General features: G+C 42.8%; 2 protein-coding genes and 1 gene segment (V, D, J or C); 1 reads left to right on the top strand and 2 right to left on the bottom strand.

Moving 5' to 3' along the window:
- LOC147039999 (uncharacterized) lies at positions 1–3,179 on the bottom strand. Of its 5 annotated transcripts, none has more exons than XM_085902173.1 (4): positions 2,586–3,179; positions 2,131–2,202; positions 632–705; positions 1–489 (listed from the first exon to the last, which is right to left on the bottom strand). In XM_085902173.1, the coding sequence occupies exons 1-4, from the start codon at positions 2,726–2,728 to the stop codon at positions 5–7; spliced, it is 774 nt and encodes a 257-aa protein (XP_085758299.1). In that variant the 5' UTR covers positions 2,729–3,179; the 3' UTR covers positions 1–4. The 5 variants fall into 5 exon arrangements, 4 of the variants coding, with proteins under 4 accessions (XP_085758299.1, XP_085758300.1, XP_085758301.1 ...); XM_085902174.1 differs by having other exon boundaries at positions 2,131–2,199; XM_085902175.1 differs by having other exon boundaries at positions 632–702; positions 2,131–2,199.
- Positions 3,180–3,983: 804 nt separating this feature from the next.
- On the top strand, positions 3,984–4,460 carry LOC147039998 (T cell receptor alpha variable 13-1-like). The segment is given in 2 exon segments: positions 3,984–4,029; positions 4,096–4,460. Coding segments are annotated over 2 exon segments (411 nt in total).
- A 4,223-nt stretch (positions 4,461–8,683) lies between these two features.
- Positions 8,684–19,471, bottom strand: part of ipo8 (importin 8) — a 32,580-nt gene continuing 21,792 nt past the window's right edge. For 2 of the 3 annotated variants that reach the window (XM_085902249.1, XM_085902250.1), the window contains 7 exons: positions 19,247–19,344; positions 14,378–14,473; positions 14,085–14,305; positions 12,371–12,576; positions 9,879–10,097; positions 9,646–9,775; positions 8,685–9,081 (listed from right to left, as the gene is read on the bottom strand). In XM_085902249.1, coding sequence (XP_085758375.1) covers position 9,081; positions 9,646–9,775; positions 9,879–10,097; positions 12,371–12,576; positions 14,085–14,305; positions 14,378–14,473; positions 19,247–19,344 — 971 coding nt within the window. In that variant the 3' untranslated portion in view covers positions 8,685–9,080. Of the gene's footprint in view, positions 9,082–9,645; positions 9,776–9,878; positions 10,098–12,370; positions 12,577–14,084; positions 14,306–14,377; positions 14,474–19,246; positions 19,345–19,471 lie in introns of all 3 variants that reach the window. The other variant, XM_085902247.1, reaches the window with a different exon arrangement.

Below are 19,471 nucleotides of genomic sequence, written 5' to 3'. Positions count from 1 at the left end.
GTAGTTACAAAGTGAGTTTTAAGGCTTTTTGGTTCACAATGAAAATATCCTCCTCACGCTGAATTGTTAGCATGTTATGACACTGAATTGTAGCTCTGCTACAATGTGACCCATTGACTGTAACTTGTGAAATAAGGCGGGTGCAGGTGTTTTTGTACAGGCACTTCAGTAGATGTGTCAACGTGGGCTGCACGGCGCAGTAGAAGACTCCCGAGTCGCTGGTCTTCACATTGTCGATATGCAGAGGAGCTTGCAAGGTATTGGCGTTCACTCTACAGTGAAACCTCTTTGCGTACTTTTCCTCCGTCTTGCCTTGACCGAGCTTCAATCGGCTCAGGATGAACTCGGGTGCTGCATTTGCTTCTTGTTTGTACCAGAAGATGTAGTCGTTGCTCGCCAATCTGTCGAAGCTACATTCCAGCGTCACAGTTTCACCCTCTACTGTTTGCACGTCCCGTGTCGGCTGGTGCACCGTCTGGCCTTCGCTTCCTGTCAGAAGGCAAAAAAGTCAGACCTCCGTTGAAAGCGGCAATGACTTCTCATGTTGACCTTACCGAGGCTCCAAGCGGCCATCAGCACACATACAAGCACGCGACTCATGTCTGTACTCCAAGTCTGCATGAGCACTGACCTGTAGATGAGGAGGCGGGGCCTTCACTTCCTTTTGCAGTGACATCACACATGCACCTTGTCAGTCGTGCTCTGCTGTGAGTAGAAGAAGAGTGACCCCCTGAGTCGCAGCAGCGTACTGTGGTCTTATTTGAACAGTCAAACTTAATCATTTGGTTGGATTCATGCTCAAGGCTTCTCACACTGTGTCTTAGGAGAAAAGTACTAAAATTCATTTTTGTCGAAGTTGAAGTGGAGACAAAATTACCGATGACATCATCAAGAAGGAGCATGTACAAGTGAAAAAGCACTGGGCATAAGATCGGACCCTGCGCCACACCACGTGTTCGTATGAATTTTAGGGAAGCAGCTGGTATCTAAAATTGATTTGATTTGTTTATTTCTGCAAGTAAAACATACCTATTACAATGTGCTTGTACAAAAACACTTGCACCTGCCATATGTCATACGTTAGAGTAAATGGGTCACGTTGTAGCAAAACGTGCCCTCAAGGCACACTTCCTCATACACCTCATCACCTGACCAAAACCAGCCAATCGGTAGCCAGCAGAGTTTAGGCGGATGCAAATGAAGTAGATGTGTAAATAATTTTTCAAAAATAATTGTAAAGATATGTTTGAACAAATTAACTTGAATATGTGAACTAACTTAGAATTTTGTTTACTGTGGAACGTAATTTTGCATAATCTAGCATTATTTATCTATTTACTTCTCAACAACATTACATGAACAATTTAACAAAGATCGTTCCTTGGGATAATTTGTTTTAGGGCAACCAAAGCCAATGTTTTGCAGCATTTAGGTTGAATATATATATATATATATATATATATATATATATATATATATATATATATATATATATATATATATATATATATATATATATAATGTGCAAAAATCTACCTGAAATCAAAAGTTGACTGCACATTATTGGCTAATATTTGTCAAAACAAAATTCATTAATAAACAAGTTGAGACGAAATAGTATACTATCTGGTTGACTTTGTTTACACAGAAAAGGAATTTGCCATTTTGTAAGAGACAAGGCAAATGTGGTTTTCTGCCAACTTCTTCCCAAAAGAGCAGCAACCGGAGGCAGGGTGAGTGAAAATCTTGCACACACACTGAGAGAAAAAGACAACCTCTCACCTCTTTATCGAAACATAATTAATATGCATATATACAGTGGGGGGACAAAAGTATTAAGTCAGCCACCAATTATGCAAGTTCTCCCATAAGATGAGAGATGCCTGTAATTTTCATCATTGGTACACTTCGACTATGAGAGACAAAATATATATATATTTTTTAAAATCCAGAAAATCACATTGTCTTATTTTTAAAGAATTTATTTGAAATTGATGGTGAAAAATAAATATTTGGTCAATAATGGCCTTGATCTTGGTCTCCACGCAAGATCTCACCCTGTGGGGTCAAAATGATCACAAGAATGGTGAACAGAAATCCCAGAAAACACGAAGGGATCGAGTGAATCACCTGCAAAGAGCTGGGACCAAAGTAGCAAGTCGCCAGGGACTCAAATCCTGCAGTGCCAGACGTGTCACCCTGCTTAAGCCAGTACATGTCCAGGCCCAAATGAAATTTGCAAGACAGTATTTGGAAGATCCAGAAGAGGATTGGGAGAATGTCATCTGGAATATCTACCGAAAAATTCGGACTATAAAATGCACCAGACTATAAACCGCACGTGAGTTATTTACAAAGAAAGAAGTACACAGAAAGCATTTTTAAAGTTTGAATCACATTAACATTTCGTTGTAAACACGGAAGTAACAGCACTGGCTGGGCTAAAGTTTTAATCGCATTAACATTTCGTTATAAACACAGATGTAACAGCACTAGCTGGGCTAAAGTTTTAATAACATTAACATTTTGTTGTAAACACGGAAATAACAGCACTAACTAGGCGGGTAAAAAAAGAAACCTCATACCAGTCAACAAAGTCACTGAGAGCCGTCTTTGTCTTCCTCCTGTCCACTGGAACCGCAAAATCTTCCTCCTCAGTATCCGATTGGAATAGGGCCAGATGTACGTCGCAACACTCTTTCTCATTCTCTTTCATTGTTGCTTTCATCGTCAGTCTCGTCCTGAGGCAAATTCACTCCAGAGCTTGTGCTCTCTTCTCCGTCACGCAGCAGACCGGCTTTTCGAAACCCGTTGCTGATGGTGGATTTTTTCACAGTGCAGCACGCTGTCAGGATCCACTGGCAGACTTGTGCGAAAGTTGCTCTTCGTATCCGTCCAGTTTTTGTCAACGATTTCTCGCCACTGGTCATCCAAGTCACGGAGTACCACTTTAAATCAATTCATTTATTCCAAGTTTACCTGCAACCGCTCTGTTCCCTTCTTTATCAGCCAGCTCAATGGCTTTTAACTTGAAGCTGCGTCATACGTACGCCTTCCAGTGTCTTCCATCATTGGGCTCTATTTATGCTAACTTTCCTCGTGCACAACGCGCCACTACTGTCTTCCTCGACGCATATATTCCACCGCTCTCACTCTTACCTTTTCTGCTCGAGTCCCCCCTGATGGCCGTTAAAAAATAAAATGCATGTAAAGTTGCCGCATGATCGCGTAAAGGTTTTAATGTTTAATTACCATTTGTCAGTGAATATACACATATGATTGTCAGGAAAGAGATGATTATTTAGGGACACATAACTTATTAACAAACAGCACAACAGACTTTTTATGTGTATAGGTGTATTAGTCATGAGAAAAATCACGGGGAACAAACCTATATAAAACGCACCGGACTATAAGCCGCAGGGTTCAAAATTTGAGAAAAAAGTAGCGGCTTATAGTCCGAAATTTACGGTCAGTGGATTTATGTGTTCCAAGTCGTTGACTTTATGAATAGTCCTTCTTGCTCTTTTCTGCAGGATGATAAGTGGCTGTAGTGAATTTTTGTAAGTATTTCCCCAAACTTCAGGATAGTAATGCAAATATGGCAAGACGTGAACAATAAAGTGTCCGAAGTGAATGGTAATCCAGTAGTTGTTTTGCTTTGTATATGTATTGTATCTGCTTGACACTGCAATGCTTCTTGATATTTTGGACTGTACATATTTGGTGTGTGGTTTCCAACTCAGTCTGTCATTTACTGTAACCCCAAGAATTTTGTTTACTTGCATCCTTTCAATTTTAGTCCCATCTATTTCTATTCACTGTGTTCACTGTGCCTTGGCCACAATGTGAGTTTGTGATGTCACTGCAACAGGAAGTGAAGGCCCCACCTCCTCAGCTACAAGTCAGTTCTCATGCAGAATTGGAGTGTAGACATGAGTCGTGCGCTTAAGTCAGTTCTCATGCAGAATTGGAGTGTAGACATGAGTCGTGCGCTTGTATGTGTGCTGGTGGCTGCTTGGAGCCTTGGTAAGGTCAACATGTGAGGTCCCTGCCACTTTCAACGGTCTGAGCACCTTTGTTGCCTTCTGACAGGAAGCAACGGCCAGCCGGTGCTTCGGCCGACACGGGAAGTCTCCGCCGTTGAGGGTGAAACAGTGACGCTGGACTGCACCTATGACAGACTGGTGCGCATGAACCACATCTTCTGGTATAAAAAAGAAGTGAACGCAGCACCGGAGTTTGTTCTGAGTACATTTGAGATCGGTCAGGGCATGACGGCAGAAAAGTACGCCGACAGGTTTCATTGCAGCTTAAACCTCAACGCTCACCAAGCTTCTTTGCATATCAATCATGTGGAGCCCAACGACTCAAGAGTCTTCTACTGCGCCTTGAAGCCCACGCTGACACATCCACTGGCGTGCTTGTATAAAACCACCTGCGCCCGCCTTATGTCATAAGTACAGTAAATGGGTCACATTGTAGCAAAGCTGCAACTCAGAGTGACAAAATGTGCCCTCAAGGCACACTTTCTCATACACTTCATCACCTGACCAAAACTAGCAAATCGGGAGCGAGCAGAGTTTAGGCAGATTCAAATGAAGGAGTAGATGTGTAGGTAAATAATTTTTCAGACATAAATGTAAAGATATATTTTAACAAATTCATTTATAATGTGAATTAACTTAGAATTCAATTTACTGTGAAACCTAATAATTGTCAGCATAAATTCTTATGTATTTATTAACGTTACATGAAAGAGGTAGCAAAGACCTAATGAATGTTCCTTGGAATAGCGTTAGTTTTAGCTCAGTGGCCTAGTAGTAGAGTGTCCGCCCTGAGACTGGAAGGTTGTGGGTTCAAACCCCGGCCGGGTCATACCAACGACTATAAAAATGGAACCCATTGCCTCCCTGCTTGGCACTCAGCATTAAGGGTTGGAATTGGGGGGTTAGATCACCAAAAATGATTCCCGAGCGCGGCGCTGCTGCTGCTCCCCTCTCCCCCAGGGGATGGATCAAAATCACATGGGGATGGGTTAAATGCAGAGGACAGAGCCCTTTGAGACCTAGGGCTATATAAAAACTTGACTTGACTTTTAGGGCAACCAAAGCGAACGTTGTAGACATAATACAAGAGATTTCTGTTCACTGATAAATATCAACAGTCCTCTGTGCTCAATGTTATTTTGTCTCAGTTTCAAAATACAACTTCTGTAGGGTGCGTGTGCCATTTGTTTTCATATAGTCACAGATAGAAAAAAAAAATATTTGGACGATCACAAATTCACATTTTCTATCACCTTTGCCATAATCAGTATTGTGTCAAAAACAACTATTTCAATGAAGATTTCGGTCCACCACCGGTTTTGTTGCTCCTGTATCAGTGAACTCGTTGACTCTGTATTTTCTTTGATCCACGTTTTTGATATCACCTTGAGAAGATGTCTAAAGATAGTCCTGTATTTTTCAAAGTTGGCATATAACTCCTGTTAAATTGATCTTCCAAGTAGTATCAATCAATCAATCAATCAATCAATCAATCAATCAATCAATCAATCAATCAATCAATCAATCAATCAATCTTTTATTTGCCAAGTTTGAGCATGCCAAACAAGGAATTTGACTCCGGTGGATCTTGGCCTCTGTACATTTAGGTAGCTAACAACATTCTTCAACACATTTGTCTCAATTTGTGTATTTCTTCAGTTCATCCATTGTTTTGATCAGCACTGGTTTGGTGTTATCCGGGGATGATCCATTTGGCTTGATGAAGATTTTACCATTTGTCTTCAGAGTGCTTTGTATTTTTCTTTGCTTTTTCAGTTGGCAGGCTCTCCAAGCAATGGTTGTATTTTATTTGCTTGGATTTTTGTTCATGTAGATATTTGAGCCTCAAAGTCTTTCCCTATTGCAGTAGAGCGAGCTTGTGCTTGACACTTGTGAACCTCCTCGCGCAAATTATCATCAAAAAAATCTCAAATTACTTGTTCGAATACCGAATTGTTCGAGAACCGGGACGTTCAAAAACCGAGGCTCCACTGCAAATCATAACCAAATAACCTTCTCTGGGTTCTTAACAGAAAAAAAGTCCATGGAACATAAACTTTCTGTTGTGCTGTGCACAATCTTAACTGGTCCAAGTTCAACTTAGTTGTCAGAGCAAAATCTCTTACTTAAATGAGAAGGCTCTCCAAGTTCTTATGTTTCTTCCTTATAATCCTTTTCTAGTAGGCTTGTTGACATCGCTATTTGCAGCTCTCTCTTTCATCAACATCCCTGTGAAAACCACAAAGCAAGCAAGCAGGCTGAGAAGCTGAACTAAGTGATACCTACACCTGCACAGCACAACCAGTACCACCAGTATGGTTGTGGAGATGGATTTTAGCCCAGTAGATTTTATTATGATGATATTTTTTATACTCAGAATGCCTTTGTACGTTCATCAGTGTGAACTGTGGGCCTGCATCTGCCAGATGACTGGTTCAGCTGAGCTTGGCGTACAAATGTAGTATTCTGCTTAGCTAACAGTCCACTTTTGAGATTTGAGTTTGTCTCCTCGCAAATCCTCGCATCCTCCGTGAGTCGTCACCTTATCGTGGTGGAGGGGTTTGCGTGCCCCTATGATCCTAGGAGCCATGTTGTCTGGGGCTTCATGCCCCTGGTAGGGTTACCCATGGCAAAAGGGTACGAGGTGAGGGGCCAGACAAAGCACGGCTCAGAAGACCCCTTATGATGAATGAAATATATCGACCTAATTTTCCCTCGCCCGGATGCGGGTCACCGGGGCCCCCCTCTGGAGCCAGGCCTGGAGGTGGGGTTCGAAGGCGAGCGCCTGGTGGCCGGGCCTTTGCCCATGGGGCCCGGCTGGGCACAGCCCGAAAAGAAAACGTGGGCTCACCACCTGTAGAAGGGGGCCAAAGGGGGCGGGTGCAAAGCGAGCTGGGCGGCGGCCAAAGGCGGTCTGATCCCCGGCTGTAGAAGCTGGCTCTTGGGACATGGAATGTCACCTCTCTGGCTGGAAAGGAGCCTGAGCTGGTGTGTGAGGCAGAAAAGTTCCGACTAGACATAGTCGGACTTGGCTCCACACAGTTTGGGCTCTGGTATAAGCCCTCTCGAGAGGGGCTGGACTCTCTTCCACTCTGGAGTTGCCCACAGCAACTCAGAGTACCCACCCTTTATGGGGTCCTTAGAAGAAGGGCGGGCGGCTCGTGGTGCACTGATTAGCACGTCCGCCTCACAGTTAGGACCTCCGGCTCTCCGTGTGGAGTTTGCATGTTCTCCCCGTGTCTGTGTGGGTTTTCTCCGGGCACTCCGGTTTCCTCCCACATACCAAAAACATGCTTGGTAGGCGAATTGAACACTCCAAATTGTCCCTAGGTATGAGTGCGAGTGCGGATGGTTGTTCGTCTCTGTGTGCCCTGCGATTGGCTGGCAACAAGTTTAGGGTGTCCCCTGCCTACTGCCCGTTGACAGCTGGGATAGGCTCCAGCACACCCGCGACTCCCGTGGGGACAAAGCGGTACAGAAAATGGATGGATGGATAGAAGAAGTGCTGGAGAGCGCTCCTTCTGGGGACTCTATTGTTCTACTGGGTGACTTCAATGCTCACGTGGGCAATGACAGTGAGACCTGGAAGGGCAAAGATTGGGAAGAACAGCCCCCCCCAATCTGAACCTGAGGGGTGTTCTATTATTGGACTTCTGTGCTTGACATGGATTGTCAATAATGAACACCATGTTCAAACATAAGGGTGTCCATGTGTGCACTTAATAATAAAAATACAGTTTATTTGTAAAGCGCTTTTCATAAAAGAATCTAAAAGTGCTACAGAAACAAGACTAGAAATAAAAACACACAAGAAACCAAAATAAAAGCATAAACGGTGGACGGTGGATGGGGCTCGGACATGGGTTTTACGCACGCCCGGTCCTATTTATGGAGCTCTCTTCCACCTCCGTGGCTGGAAGTTCAGTAGTTGTTAGCTCGTTGAACTCTTGTTTTGTTAAATAAAGAGCCGTTTATCAAACCCACCTCTTTCCTGGTACTTTGTTAACGCTACAATATCGTTATATTCTAGATCTCTGCAGGGCACGGCGCGGCGTTGTTGACATAAAGAACGAGGAATTTGATCGATGGATTTGGAGTGACACAGATGGTTTGATAAAATTGTTGTTATATAAACCCACGTCTTTCCTGGTACTTTGTTAACGCTCCAATATAGTTATATACTAGATCTGTGTGGCGCGCGTGCGCGGCGTTGTTGACATGAAGGAGGAGGAATTTGATTGATGGATTTAATGATTTGGAGTGACACAGATGGTTTGATAATATTGTTGTTATATGATAGTCATTTGAAATATACTTTATATATTGTTATATGGGTCTGTGGAATAATTAGAAATGCAACTTACAACGGGTCAGACGTGAGCAGATGCGGTGCATACGCGGCATTGTTTACATAAAGCACGATCGATGGATTTAATGATTTGGAGTGACACAGATGGTTTGATAAACGTGTTATTTATGTAATACTTACTTGAATAACTCTGAATGTCACGTCAGGCCCGTTCTCAGCTCCTCGTTTGTGTATATGTCACGTTAGCATACCGTATCATTTAGCCTGTTGTTGCTGGTTCATGTCTGTTTTTGGTGTTGGATTTTGACAAATAAATTTGCCCCAAAAGTGCGACTTATACTCCGGTGCGAGTTATATATGTTTTTTTTCACTTTATTGTGCATTTTATGGTTGGTGCGACTTATACTCCGGAGCGACTTATAGTCCGTAAATTACGGTACATTACACATGTTACACAAAACGCATATTTATGTTTTTTCTTAAAGAACCACTAACAGGCACACACTGCAGTTTACTAACAGTAAGAATTTTTACCATTACTTTTTATATGTCAAGAAATTTAAAAACAGTCTGTCCTAGTGGATACTATAGTAGGAACTAAAGAATTGCACAATGTCTCAAATGGAAAAAAAAAAAGCCAGGCTGACAGAATCTTGATTCAAAGTTCCGATTCATTTCGTCAGTTCATATAATATCATCTTCGTTAAAATCCTCATTGGCACTCTAAAAAGAAACAAAAGACATTTAGCTGCAGAGAACAAACAAAAAATGACATCAGTTACTTCTCAAGTGCCATTCTATACTTGAATGTTGAGGTGCACCGATTAATCGACAACTAATAGATAATCAAATTAATTGATAATTATTTTTGATGATCGATCAATCGTTTTGAAAACTACAAATGTCCAAATCCTCCAATTTTCAGCCTCTAGACAATCAATATCGTGTTGGTTTAAAACTAGACATTTACAAACATCTGGTTAAACTTTGTAAAGCAAGGATCCATAATTTAGCTACTTTTGCGTCGTGTTACTGACCAAACCAGGAAATGAATTGTGAATCCTAAGAAAAAAAAATCATGTTGGTGCATTTTTTTTGCACCGTCGATTTAAAAAAATGTCTTGTTTTTGAATAATTTGTGAATGAAAATATTGAAAAAAAAATCTGATTCATTGATCAATTATTAAAATAATGGTTAGTTGCAGCCCTCGTTGAATGTATTCACTCCTGCGTGCATTAAAGGTGAATTACTTTTAAGAAGCTTGGCTCATCATGTTGTTTCCTTACCACTGGCCTTTGGATGCGGTACTCCTCCTTTGCTGTGAGATGCTGTAAATCTCCTGGAGCTGTGTTTTCTGGTCATCACTGAGGGGTGCAGTCAAACACTGGTACCAAGCCATATCTGTATTCTGGACTCCTAACAGAATGCCGACACAGTACAGGTCACATTTTGAAATATTAACTGCAAGTTAAAAAAAAAAAATTCAGCTAAAAAGCAGCTTTCTCAACGGTTGACTTACTAAGCAGGGCAGATGCAAAGAACAGATATTCATCTTCTCCATTGTCATAGTCAAGGGGTGTGCTGTACTCTTCCAGAGGCGTTCCTTCAAAGCAATCATCATCATCCCAGTAGTCATCTTCATCATTACTCTCGTCTCCTAGGCCCATTGGCACACTAGAGTCCTGTGGCATCACACTGCATTTTTCATTCACCTCATCCTCATCACTGGGAATCTCCTCTGCACATAAACAACATAAAGACATATGATATGAAACTGAAGAGCCTTTATGTTCTTTTTGGTCACCGGGCGGTTCATCTTAACTTTAACTTTAATCTTAATTGGAATGTTGACATTGATGCCATTTTTGTCCAATTGCTTCCTTATTGTTAAGTTAAGAACTTGCGGTTCTTTTGATGGTGTCCTGAGTTCCAGTGTGACCTCCTGGTTGATCCAATCACCGTGCTCTTGGAATAGGGCTGTCACTATTGAATATTTTTAGAATCGATTAGTCTATCAATTATTCAATTGAATAATCGAATAGTCAGAAACAATTGTATTTTGCATGGAAATGTATTACAAAACCATTTGCCAACAACTACTGAACTTTCAGCCATGGAGGTGGAAGAGAGCTCCATAAATAGGACCGGGCGTGCGTAAAAGCCATGTCCATGCCCCATCCACGGACAGCCACCCGGCCGAGCGCGGGCCCCCGACTTCCATCCACGGAGGTGAAAGAGAGCTCCCGTCGAGAAGGACCGGGCGTGCGTAAAAGCCATAATAGTTTTTCAAACCTTCTGTCACTCCAAATCATTAAATCCTTCAAACTCTTCGTCCTCCGTGTCACTTACAAACAAAGCCGCTAATGATGCCGGTAGTACGTGGGGCCCTTCGTCATCTTCGTTATCCAGTGATCGAATCTTTGTCCTTTATGTAAACAACCGCCGCGCTGCTGACGTCACTTCCCCAATCCCTTGCTACATCGCGGTTCCCGTTTTTTTTCTTTTTGAATTTTGAAAATCTTTGAAAAAATTCACATATAAGTCGCTCCTCAGTATAAGTCGCCCCCCCACCCAAACTAAGAAAAAAAAAAACGCGACTTATAGTCAGAAAATTACGGTACCGCCATTTGTTGTTGTTTATTTGGTATTGTTTAGTAATGAATACAAGGAAACAATTATCACGCATGAGGGATTAACGTTGTACTCACCAAGCTCTTTGAAAGTTACAGTTTTGGTTATTGTTTTCTGTAGTAAAAGCAGACTGTTGCAAATGTTGCTTTGATAAAACACAAAATATAATCAGTTTGTTTTTTATGAATGAAGACAAAGGTTAGAGGCTGACATTCTAAGTTGAAAAATATTCTAAATAATTACCCTATCATTAAAATAGTAATTAATATGATTATCGATTGCTTGTCGATTAATCGATTAAGTTTGACAGCTCTATCTTGGGCTAATTTATGTATGAAGTGAAACATTCCAGGTGACATTGTACATTGTATCCTCAAGAAGGTGAAATTAAAATGAACAATTATTAAAATCAAATAATTAATGTAATAATGATAAAATAACTGAATTAAAATAACTGTTTGTGAACTTTGTGAATTTGCTGTGGCTCAAAATTAAAAATCTAAATAGTCTTAATAATTAATAATAATATTCAACTAAAAACGTACTACTAACCAACCTGACAGGTTAAGGACCAGTTAGAATCATCAAGCATTGTGATAAAGTGTGCCAGGCAAAACCAAGTTCAAGACCCATACAGCAGAGTCAAAGTCCAGCTTGTTGCTCTTGAGTAAACCTTGTTCAAAGTGAGAAACTGTTTCAAATTGCTCTGGCTGCAACTCAAGATTACTTTAATTATCGATTAATCTGTCAATTATTTTGTCGATTAGGGTTTAGGTCTCAAAAGGTGCTTACAAATTATATGTTTCGTTATTGTTATTATTAGTAACTGCAGTACATATTGCTTCCGTTGGGCTGAAATTTGGTAAATTTAATATTTTCAGAAATCGACTATTTGTCAGTTCACACTTGTGGCCTGCCCAATGCTCATGATGTTGATAGCTGTAAAAACTCATGCAAACAGATTTTATAATTGCTCCACTATGTTACGACTCAGCAAGATTATATGACTTGACGTGGAAAGAATTAATCCAACTTGCTTAAAATTTGGTGGTGACTTGACCTGACTTGCTTGATTTTCCCCCCCAAATAACTCGGGACCTGCTCGAAACTTGACGCGAGATTTTGTCCCCACCTCTGCACATTTCCAATTTTTCCCCCCATATTCTATTTTGAATAGAGGCAGTGGATGAGCCAGTTGTGCCCTGTGGGCTGTATTTTGCCCACGTTTGCTTCATAGTTATTATCTCCAACCTACATTGCGTCATGGACCAGGTTCACATTTTGATGTAGACATAGCAACAAATAAAACAACAGGATAAGTCGTATAGAAAATTGCATTGGATGCAGTTGTTGGTCAATAAATGTCGGTGGACCACTCACCATTTTTATCTTCATCCAAAGTCCTCGTGTTTGCCAGCAAGTCAGGTTTGTTGATGTGATGGGATGCAGAAAGGTGCTTGAGGCCCAAGAAGAGGAGCAGTACAGAAGGAAGGATTTGAGTGGCGACGGCCTCCAGAGCCGCCGGACGGCTCGGAAGCTCCATCAGCACTGTCAGGCCAATGATACACATCTTACGGTCATGGATCCTACGGGTGAAGCAGAACCGCTAACGGTGAACCTACTATCTCGATATATCGAAAAATATATCATGGAAAATCAACTTTTTTTAAATACAATTTATTGTGCACTTGGAGTTTTCAGAATTGTAAAAAAGTGTAATGTATCCCTCCGGGTGTTGCAGAGATATTTTTATAATGTGTTTGGGGGATATTTTTTTACTCCGTTCAGTTTGATCCATTTCTATTACGTATCTTTATCTATTACGTCACAGTCTTTGGGGTACCACTACCAAACAAGGTGATGGGTGTGGCCAAACGGTTTTGCAAATCCTCCATCCCTATTACTCGGAGAGACTTTTGTAATCCAAACAACTCAAGGATGCCTAAATGGAGAGATTGCTCACACAACTCATTATATTGTCACCCAGCATCAGAACCTCAAAGAAGTGCCTTGTTAAATTAAAATTTTCAGGATCTTGGTCAAAGTCCTGCTTGTCTTTGCAAAGCGCTTCAAGGACAAGAGTTTCAGAAATCTCTTGTCAGTATAGAGAAGAATTCTCCGAAAGACCTCATTTCATTGAGGGTTCAGTTCCTTCAATCTATGGAAACGACGGACACAATAAAGTGGTAAGCTTGAGATGACAAAAATTATTAACTGTGTTTGACTTTCATATTATTGCGTGTCTATGATGGCCTTATTTTCAGAGCATTAGCATCAGTCTTTCTGCTGATTCTAGCGCTGTATGCTCTGTTTTGACTTCTTGTAGGCCTTATTTTCAGAGCATTAGCGTCAGTCTTTCTGCTGATTTTAGCGCTGTGTGCTCTGTTTTGACTTCTTGTAGGTGTATTTTGAGTAGTTGTATCAGGTGGATAGCATCGAAGGCGCTGTATTATTCTTGGGGAACATAATGTGTTCAATGCATTCGTTAGCTTCTCGCTAACACTAGCATTAGCTTACTGCTTAACTGCAGTGGTTGTTTACGAGACGTGTTCATCTATACTGTGAGGGGATTTATTTTGTTAGGTGTTTTGTATTGTTGTATGGACATATCTTCTGCTGTGGCAACTTTTAATCAATCAAAAAGTTTGCGGCGCAAGTAAACTCTAAGAAACTATAAAAATGTCCAAACAGAAAAGGAAGCACACGTCTTGCGGCCTGGAGGGAGTGGGGTATGAAGTATCTCATTTCCATTTAAAGAGACCGCACTAAAACCGCTTGGTCTGAGCCGCACCTCAGAACAAGTAGAAAAGAGGGACCTGTGATGCTAGGATGACGAGGATTTCGGACAGAAAATGTGCTGTTCCACTTTACATCCACTACAACTGAATGATTGATTGATTCATTAAAACCTTTATTGTCCCCTCTGGGGAAAATCAGTTGTTGTAAAATGAGTAAAATATAAAAGGGAAAGATTTATAACCATGACCTATCAGCTTTAAATAAATAACTTAATTAAATGAACAATCATTTGTACATGTAATGTGTAGCTGTATCGAATCGTTCTAGTTTCAGTTTGGTATGCGGTGTTTCTCACCCAAGGAAGTATTCAGTGTCGTTCATCCACTGGTTGATGAAGTGGGCAGTAATGGTCTGTGGGTTCTGGGAGAAGTGTGCGTTGTCCAAAGTGTGCATAAGAATGGCCGGGCTATAGTAAAGAGCAGCGATGGCCACTTCTAGGCACATGATCCGAAACTTGTTGGACTTAACGCCACGCGTCAAACGCTCCAGCGCAGCCTCCACGAACAGAGGGATACACTGCACATATATTAAAGTGGGCATTTTTTTTAAATGTTGCATAATCAAACGATGCAAAGATTTGTTTCTGACCTGGTCAATCCCTCTGCCTTTACATTGCAATATGATCACCTCCAGCAGTTTGGCAGCGTGACACTCAGCTTCTTCACCTGAATCTGTGGTCAGCACCTACGAGAGATTCAAAACTCATCAACCAGTCAAATTAAACTGCAAACGAGGGCCCTGACTGATTAATTGTTCAGCTGATTAAATTGATTGACTATAGTGCTTTTCAAGACTTAGTCTCTGATGCTAAATGGCATGAGTGGTGCAGAATGGTGTTCTTACATTGTTGTCCACTGAGCGGGGTTGTGACTTCATTAAACCCTCAAGTCTCCTCAGTCAACAACCAGAGACAACTTTAGCCATGCATCATGTGAGCCGGACAACGGCTGCTTCGTTTGTCCAGCTATTGTTTACGTTTGATTGCAAAGGATATTCCACCTGTACAATAACCTTGGTCCATTTTGCAGCGGAGGTTTTTCTAAACTCATGTATTGCTTTAAATTGCTAATTGCTGTAAATTACTTTATATTTATTTAAGTTATTTCCAAATGCTTTCTTTACATTTTATGCATGGGTTTGTCCCTAAATGTCTCTTGGTTTAAAAATTAAACTACCATATTGGCCCGAATATAAGACGGTGTTTTTTGCATTGAAATAAGACTGAAAAAGTGGGGGTCGTCTTACATTCGGTGTCTAGAGATTATACCCATTCACAACGTTAGATGGCGCCAGATATTTTTAAAGCGAATGCTGAACTAAACTCCCCAGGCCAAAGCGAGCACCTGTCACAAAGAAGAAAAATAAAAAATAGCTGTTAGAAAGGTTCCGATGTTGATGTTAAAATGTTGGAAAGTTACGTCACCGCGCCTTAAGTCTCGCGTGAGTCACCTCAGTTTATCACGATTGTTGGAGCTTGTGCGCAGCGGTAAGGTAAAGGTGGCTGGTATCGACTGAGTATGTTGCTGTGATTGTGTGCGTCTTTGACACAAAGTGAGTATATACATTTCATTGTTACTACTGTCCACTGTTATGCCATTTGTCTGATCGCGGTTTGTTTCGTGTGTGCGCCGTTTGATTGATAGCTTCAGCGCACTCTAAGTTTGCCTCGCATCCAACAAGTAGCCGTTACGCACGGCGACTAACGGTCGCCAGCAAATGTATTTTGTTGTCTCGATGACTTATGTTTGGTGTGTTGCCGAGAGTATTTCATTTATGGTTATTTAGTATTGCAGAACCGTTACGGCAGTTAGTTATGTAATGTGTGCCGTCCACTAGTGTTGTGTGACGTCAGAAGTTGAGCGTTGACTTCCGTGCTGTATTTCTGTCTGTTGCAGAACCATAGACACACCAAACACAAACACACCCTTCATACAATAATCACAAGCACAAGAATCACATTCACACACCCAACACACCTGCTCTTACATCCTTATGACCACACGTGTGCCTATAACCTTTTGCTCGTTTGCCTGTATGCCCCTATGAGCCACAGTGCATGTTACTTTTTCGCCAATAATTCAGTAAAGCAATCAAAACTGAACCACCTCTTCCCTCCTGTGTTCTGACCGACACCCGGGGACAAAAAGAGCAGAAGTCTGTCTTTCCAAAGCTTCACCAGCATGTTACTTTTCCAACGCGTGGTGGCAGCTTCCTGGACTTGGTCTACACTGCACATAAAGGAGCTTTCAAGGCCACCCCCCTCCCCAACATCGGACTTTCTGACCACGTCACCGTTCTGCTTACCCCCGCGTACAGACAGAGAGTGAGGAATTCCAGGCCGGTTCGCAAGCGTGTTAGGGTGTGGCCTGAGGGGGCCTCTGATGCTCTTCGGGACTGCTTTGGCACTACAGACTGGGAAATGTTTAAGCAGGCAGCCACTTGCGACAATCGGACGGACATTGAGGAGTATGCTGACTCTGTGACCTCTTACATCGCGAAGTGCATTGATGATATGACCCTCACAAAGTACGTCGTCACTCGGGCTAACTGGAAGCCATGGCTGACAGGGGCTGTCCTTGGGCTCCTGAGGGCCAGAGACAAAGCCTACAGGGCTGGGGATGCAGCGAGCGTGAGAACAGCAAGGGCGAAACTGTCCCGAGGCATCAAGGATGCAAAAAAGGCGTTCTCTTCCAAGATTACTGCTCACTTCAAAGACAGCAAGGATGCTCGGAGCCTGTGGCGAGGCATACAGACAATCACGGACTACAAGCCCGCGCCGCAGAGCTGTGAGGGCGACGTCCCTCTGCTCAACGAACTGAACCGCTTCTTTGCTCGCTTCGACGCTCAGAACGACACTTGCCCGCTGAAGACCCCTCCCCATCCGGACGAGCAGCCTCTGTGCCTCTCTGCCGTTAGCGTGAGGAGGACGCTTGCTGCTATCAACACCCGTAAGGCGGCGGGCCCGGACAACATCCCGGGACGGGCGCTGAAGGACTGCGCTGAGGAGCTGATGGATGTCTTCACGGACATCTTTAACATTTCCCTGCGGCAGGCCGTCGTCCCATCTTGCTTCAAGGCTGCCACCATCATACCTGTGCCGAAAAATCCTGCTCCCTCCTGCTTCAATGACTACCGCCCTGTGGCACTGACCCCCATCGTCATGAAGTGCTTTGAGCGGCTTGTCTTGGCGCACGTCAGATCTGTTCTTCCCCCCACCGTTGACCCCTTCCAGTTTGCCTTCCGACCCAATCGGTCCTCTGAGGATGCCATTTGCTCTGCCCTCCACTCTGCCCTCACCCACCTGGAAAACAGGGACTCGTATGTGAGATTGCTGTTTGTGGACTTCAGTTCTGCATTCAACACCATCGTTCCACAGCGTCTCATTTGCAAACTTGACAAGCTGGGCCTCAGTACCTCCCTTTGCAACTGGCTACTGGACTTCCTCTGTCAGAGGCCTCAAGTAGTGCGTGTGGGCGACAGTGTCTCCGACAGCATCACGCTGAGCACGGGGGCCCCTCAAGGCTGCGTGCTCAGTCCGCTGCTCTTCACCCTGCTGACGCATGACTGCACTGCGACCTACAGCAGCAACCACGTGCTGAAATATGCCGACGACACGACTGTGGTGGGTCTGATCACCGGTGGCGACGAGACTCACTACAGATCGGAGGTCGACCTTTTGGCCGCTTGGTGCAGGGACAACAACCTTCTGCTGAACGTCAACAAGACCAAGAAGATTATCATTGACTTCCGGAAGGGTCATGCCCACCACCTGCCGCTGACCGTCGACGGAGCTGTGGTGGAGAGAGTGAGTAGCACCAGATTCCTGGGGGTGCACATCAGTGAGGACCTCTCCTGGACCACCAACACTGCGTCACTGGCGAAGAAGGCTCAGCGCCCCCTGTACTTTCTGCGGAAACTCAGGCGGGCAAGTGCTCCTCCCGCCGTCATGACCACATTCTACCGTGGCACCATTGAGAGCGTCCTCTCCAGCTGCATCGCTGTGTGGGGTGGTGGCTGCTCTGAGTACAACATGAAGGCCCTGCAGCGCATAGTGACCACTGCGAGTAAAATCATCGGGGCTCCACTCCCCTCCCTGAAGGAAGTTTACGCCTCCCGTCTCACCCGCAAAGCGGCTGCGATTGTGTGTGATGAGAGTCACCCCGCTCACTCTTTGTTTGTACTTCTGCCCTCTAGGAAGAGATACAGATGCCTGCGCTCCCGCACCACCAGACTCAGGGACAGCTTCGTGCTCCAAGCTGTCCGGATCCTGAATTCCCTCCCCCCTCCACCCTCTGCTACATGACGTCCTGTTCTTTTGCGCTATGATCTGGCTGTCTGCTGTTAGCGCGCTTGCTCCATTTTGCTGCTCTTATTTGTCTATTTATTTATTTATTGTTTATTATTTGGGTTATTTGCTTCTTACTTATTTGTTGCTCTTGTCTGTTCGTTTTTACTCTTTGTGCTATTTGATGTGAGTGTTGTGTACTGTCTAGTCACCGTGGGACGGTGGGAAACGTAATTTCGATCTCTGTGTGCCTGGCATGTGAAGAAATTGACAATAAAGCGGACTTTGACTTTTTGACAACTTTGATAACTATCCGAGCCAACCCCCTATACAGTCCTCAGGCTCCCCAACAATAGCGGTAGCAGTTTGCATTATTTTATTGCAATGTTTTTCATTATTCAGATTTGTTTCAAAGACTACATTGACAGTTAGACTTCACTTTGATGGTTAATGCAGTTATTGCAATTTTGTTGTTTTATCACAGTAGATTTGTTTTGGTGTTTTTGGGGTGTTCTTATGGTATTGAGGGGGGCTGGTTGGCGGGACCATTTACAATATTTAGGCCTCTAACCAGCTTGCCCGCTTTACTTTTTTCTTTGTTCTTGTCTTGTTGCTTTGCTTTGATGACTTTTAACTTTCGCACTTACTGGCTTTCTTTGTGGCGCCGTTGTGTGTGGCAGCCTTCTATAGGAGCCTATTGAGTTGCGCTCACGTCATCTGTGTGTCTTTATCTACCCACTCTGTGGTATGAATGCTGCTGGGAACCTGAATCCCCCCCACCGGGATCAATAAAGTATCAATCAACCAATTTACATTTCAAAAACCGGAGGCCATTCATTTACAAATGTGATTGCACTTTAGTTTACATATTTAAATGTTCAGATATTAAGATGTGATAGACGTTTTTTTTCATGATTTGAATGAGGCAAAATAACATGGGCAAAGTATTATAAAAGATTCAGATGTTATAACTTAAATTTATATTATTGTTGAAGCGACGAAAAAAATCGAATATATTCTGTATGTACTCTTAGAATTAATCGTCCGATTATTCATAATGTTTATTTTCTTTCAAATATGAGCATTGCCGTGAAATAATTCATCTGGGTCGGGCCCTACTGCAAACCTCTGAAACTCAGTTCAATTCAGATTGTATAGTTTAAGAAACATACCTTTTTGCACATGCTGTAGATGATTTCCAAGTTCTTTGGGTTGGATAGGAAGACGTCTGTATCCACGGTGACATAGTTATGCAAAAGTGGCATCATATCTGTACCATAAACATATCAAGTTGTAGAGTGGTTTAAGAAAAATGTGTATACACTCATTGCATCTTGTTAGGTTGTTTTGATTCTTCAGTTATATCAATAGTGAGTTTTCGTGTTTTTCTTTCAAAA

Source organism: Syngnathus leptorhynchus, chromosome 21 (genome assembly GCF_054491065.1).
Source record: "Syngnathus leptorhynchus isolate UIUO chromosome 21, UIUO_Slep, whole genome shotgun sequence".
Lineage (NCBI taxonomy): Eukaryota > Metazoa > Chordata > Actinopteri > Syngnathiformes > Syngnathidae > Syngnathus > Syngnathus leptorhynchus.
This window is presented reverse-complemented; position numbering and strand designations above follow the sequence as displayed.

What these genes read in the sequence shown, in the direction of transcription:
- LOC147039999 (XM_085902173.1), bottom strand. Translation starts at nt 2,728, where the DNA reads ATGAAAGCAACAATGAAAGAGAATGAGAAAGAGTGTTGCGACGTACAT. An exon ending in TTGGTCCCAGCTCTTTGCAG is followed by an intron (nt 706 to 2,130) that starts GTGATTCACTCG and finishes TTCTACTCACAG; the next exon opens with CAGAGCACGACTGACAAGGT. An exon ending in CCCCGCCTCCTCATCTACAG is followed by an intron (nt 490 to 631) that starts GTCAGTGCTCAT and finishes GCCTTCTGACAG; the next exon opens with GAAGCGAAGGCCAGACGGTG.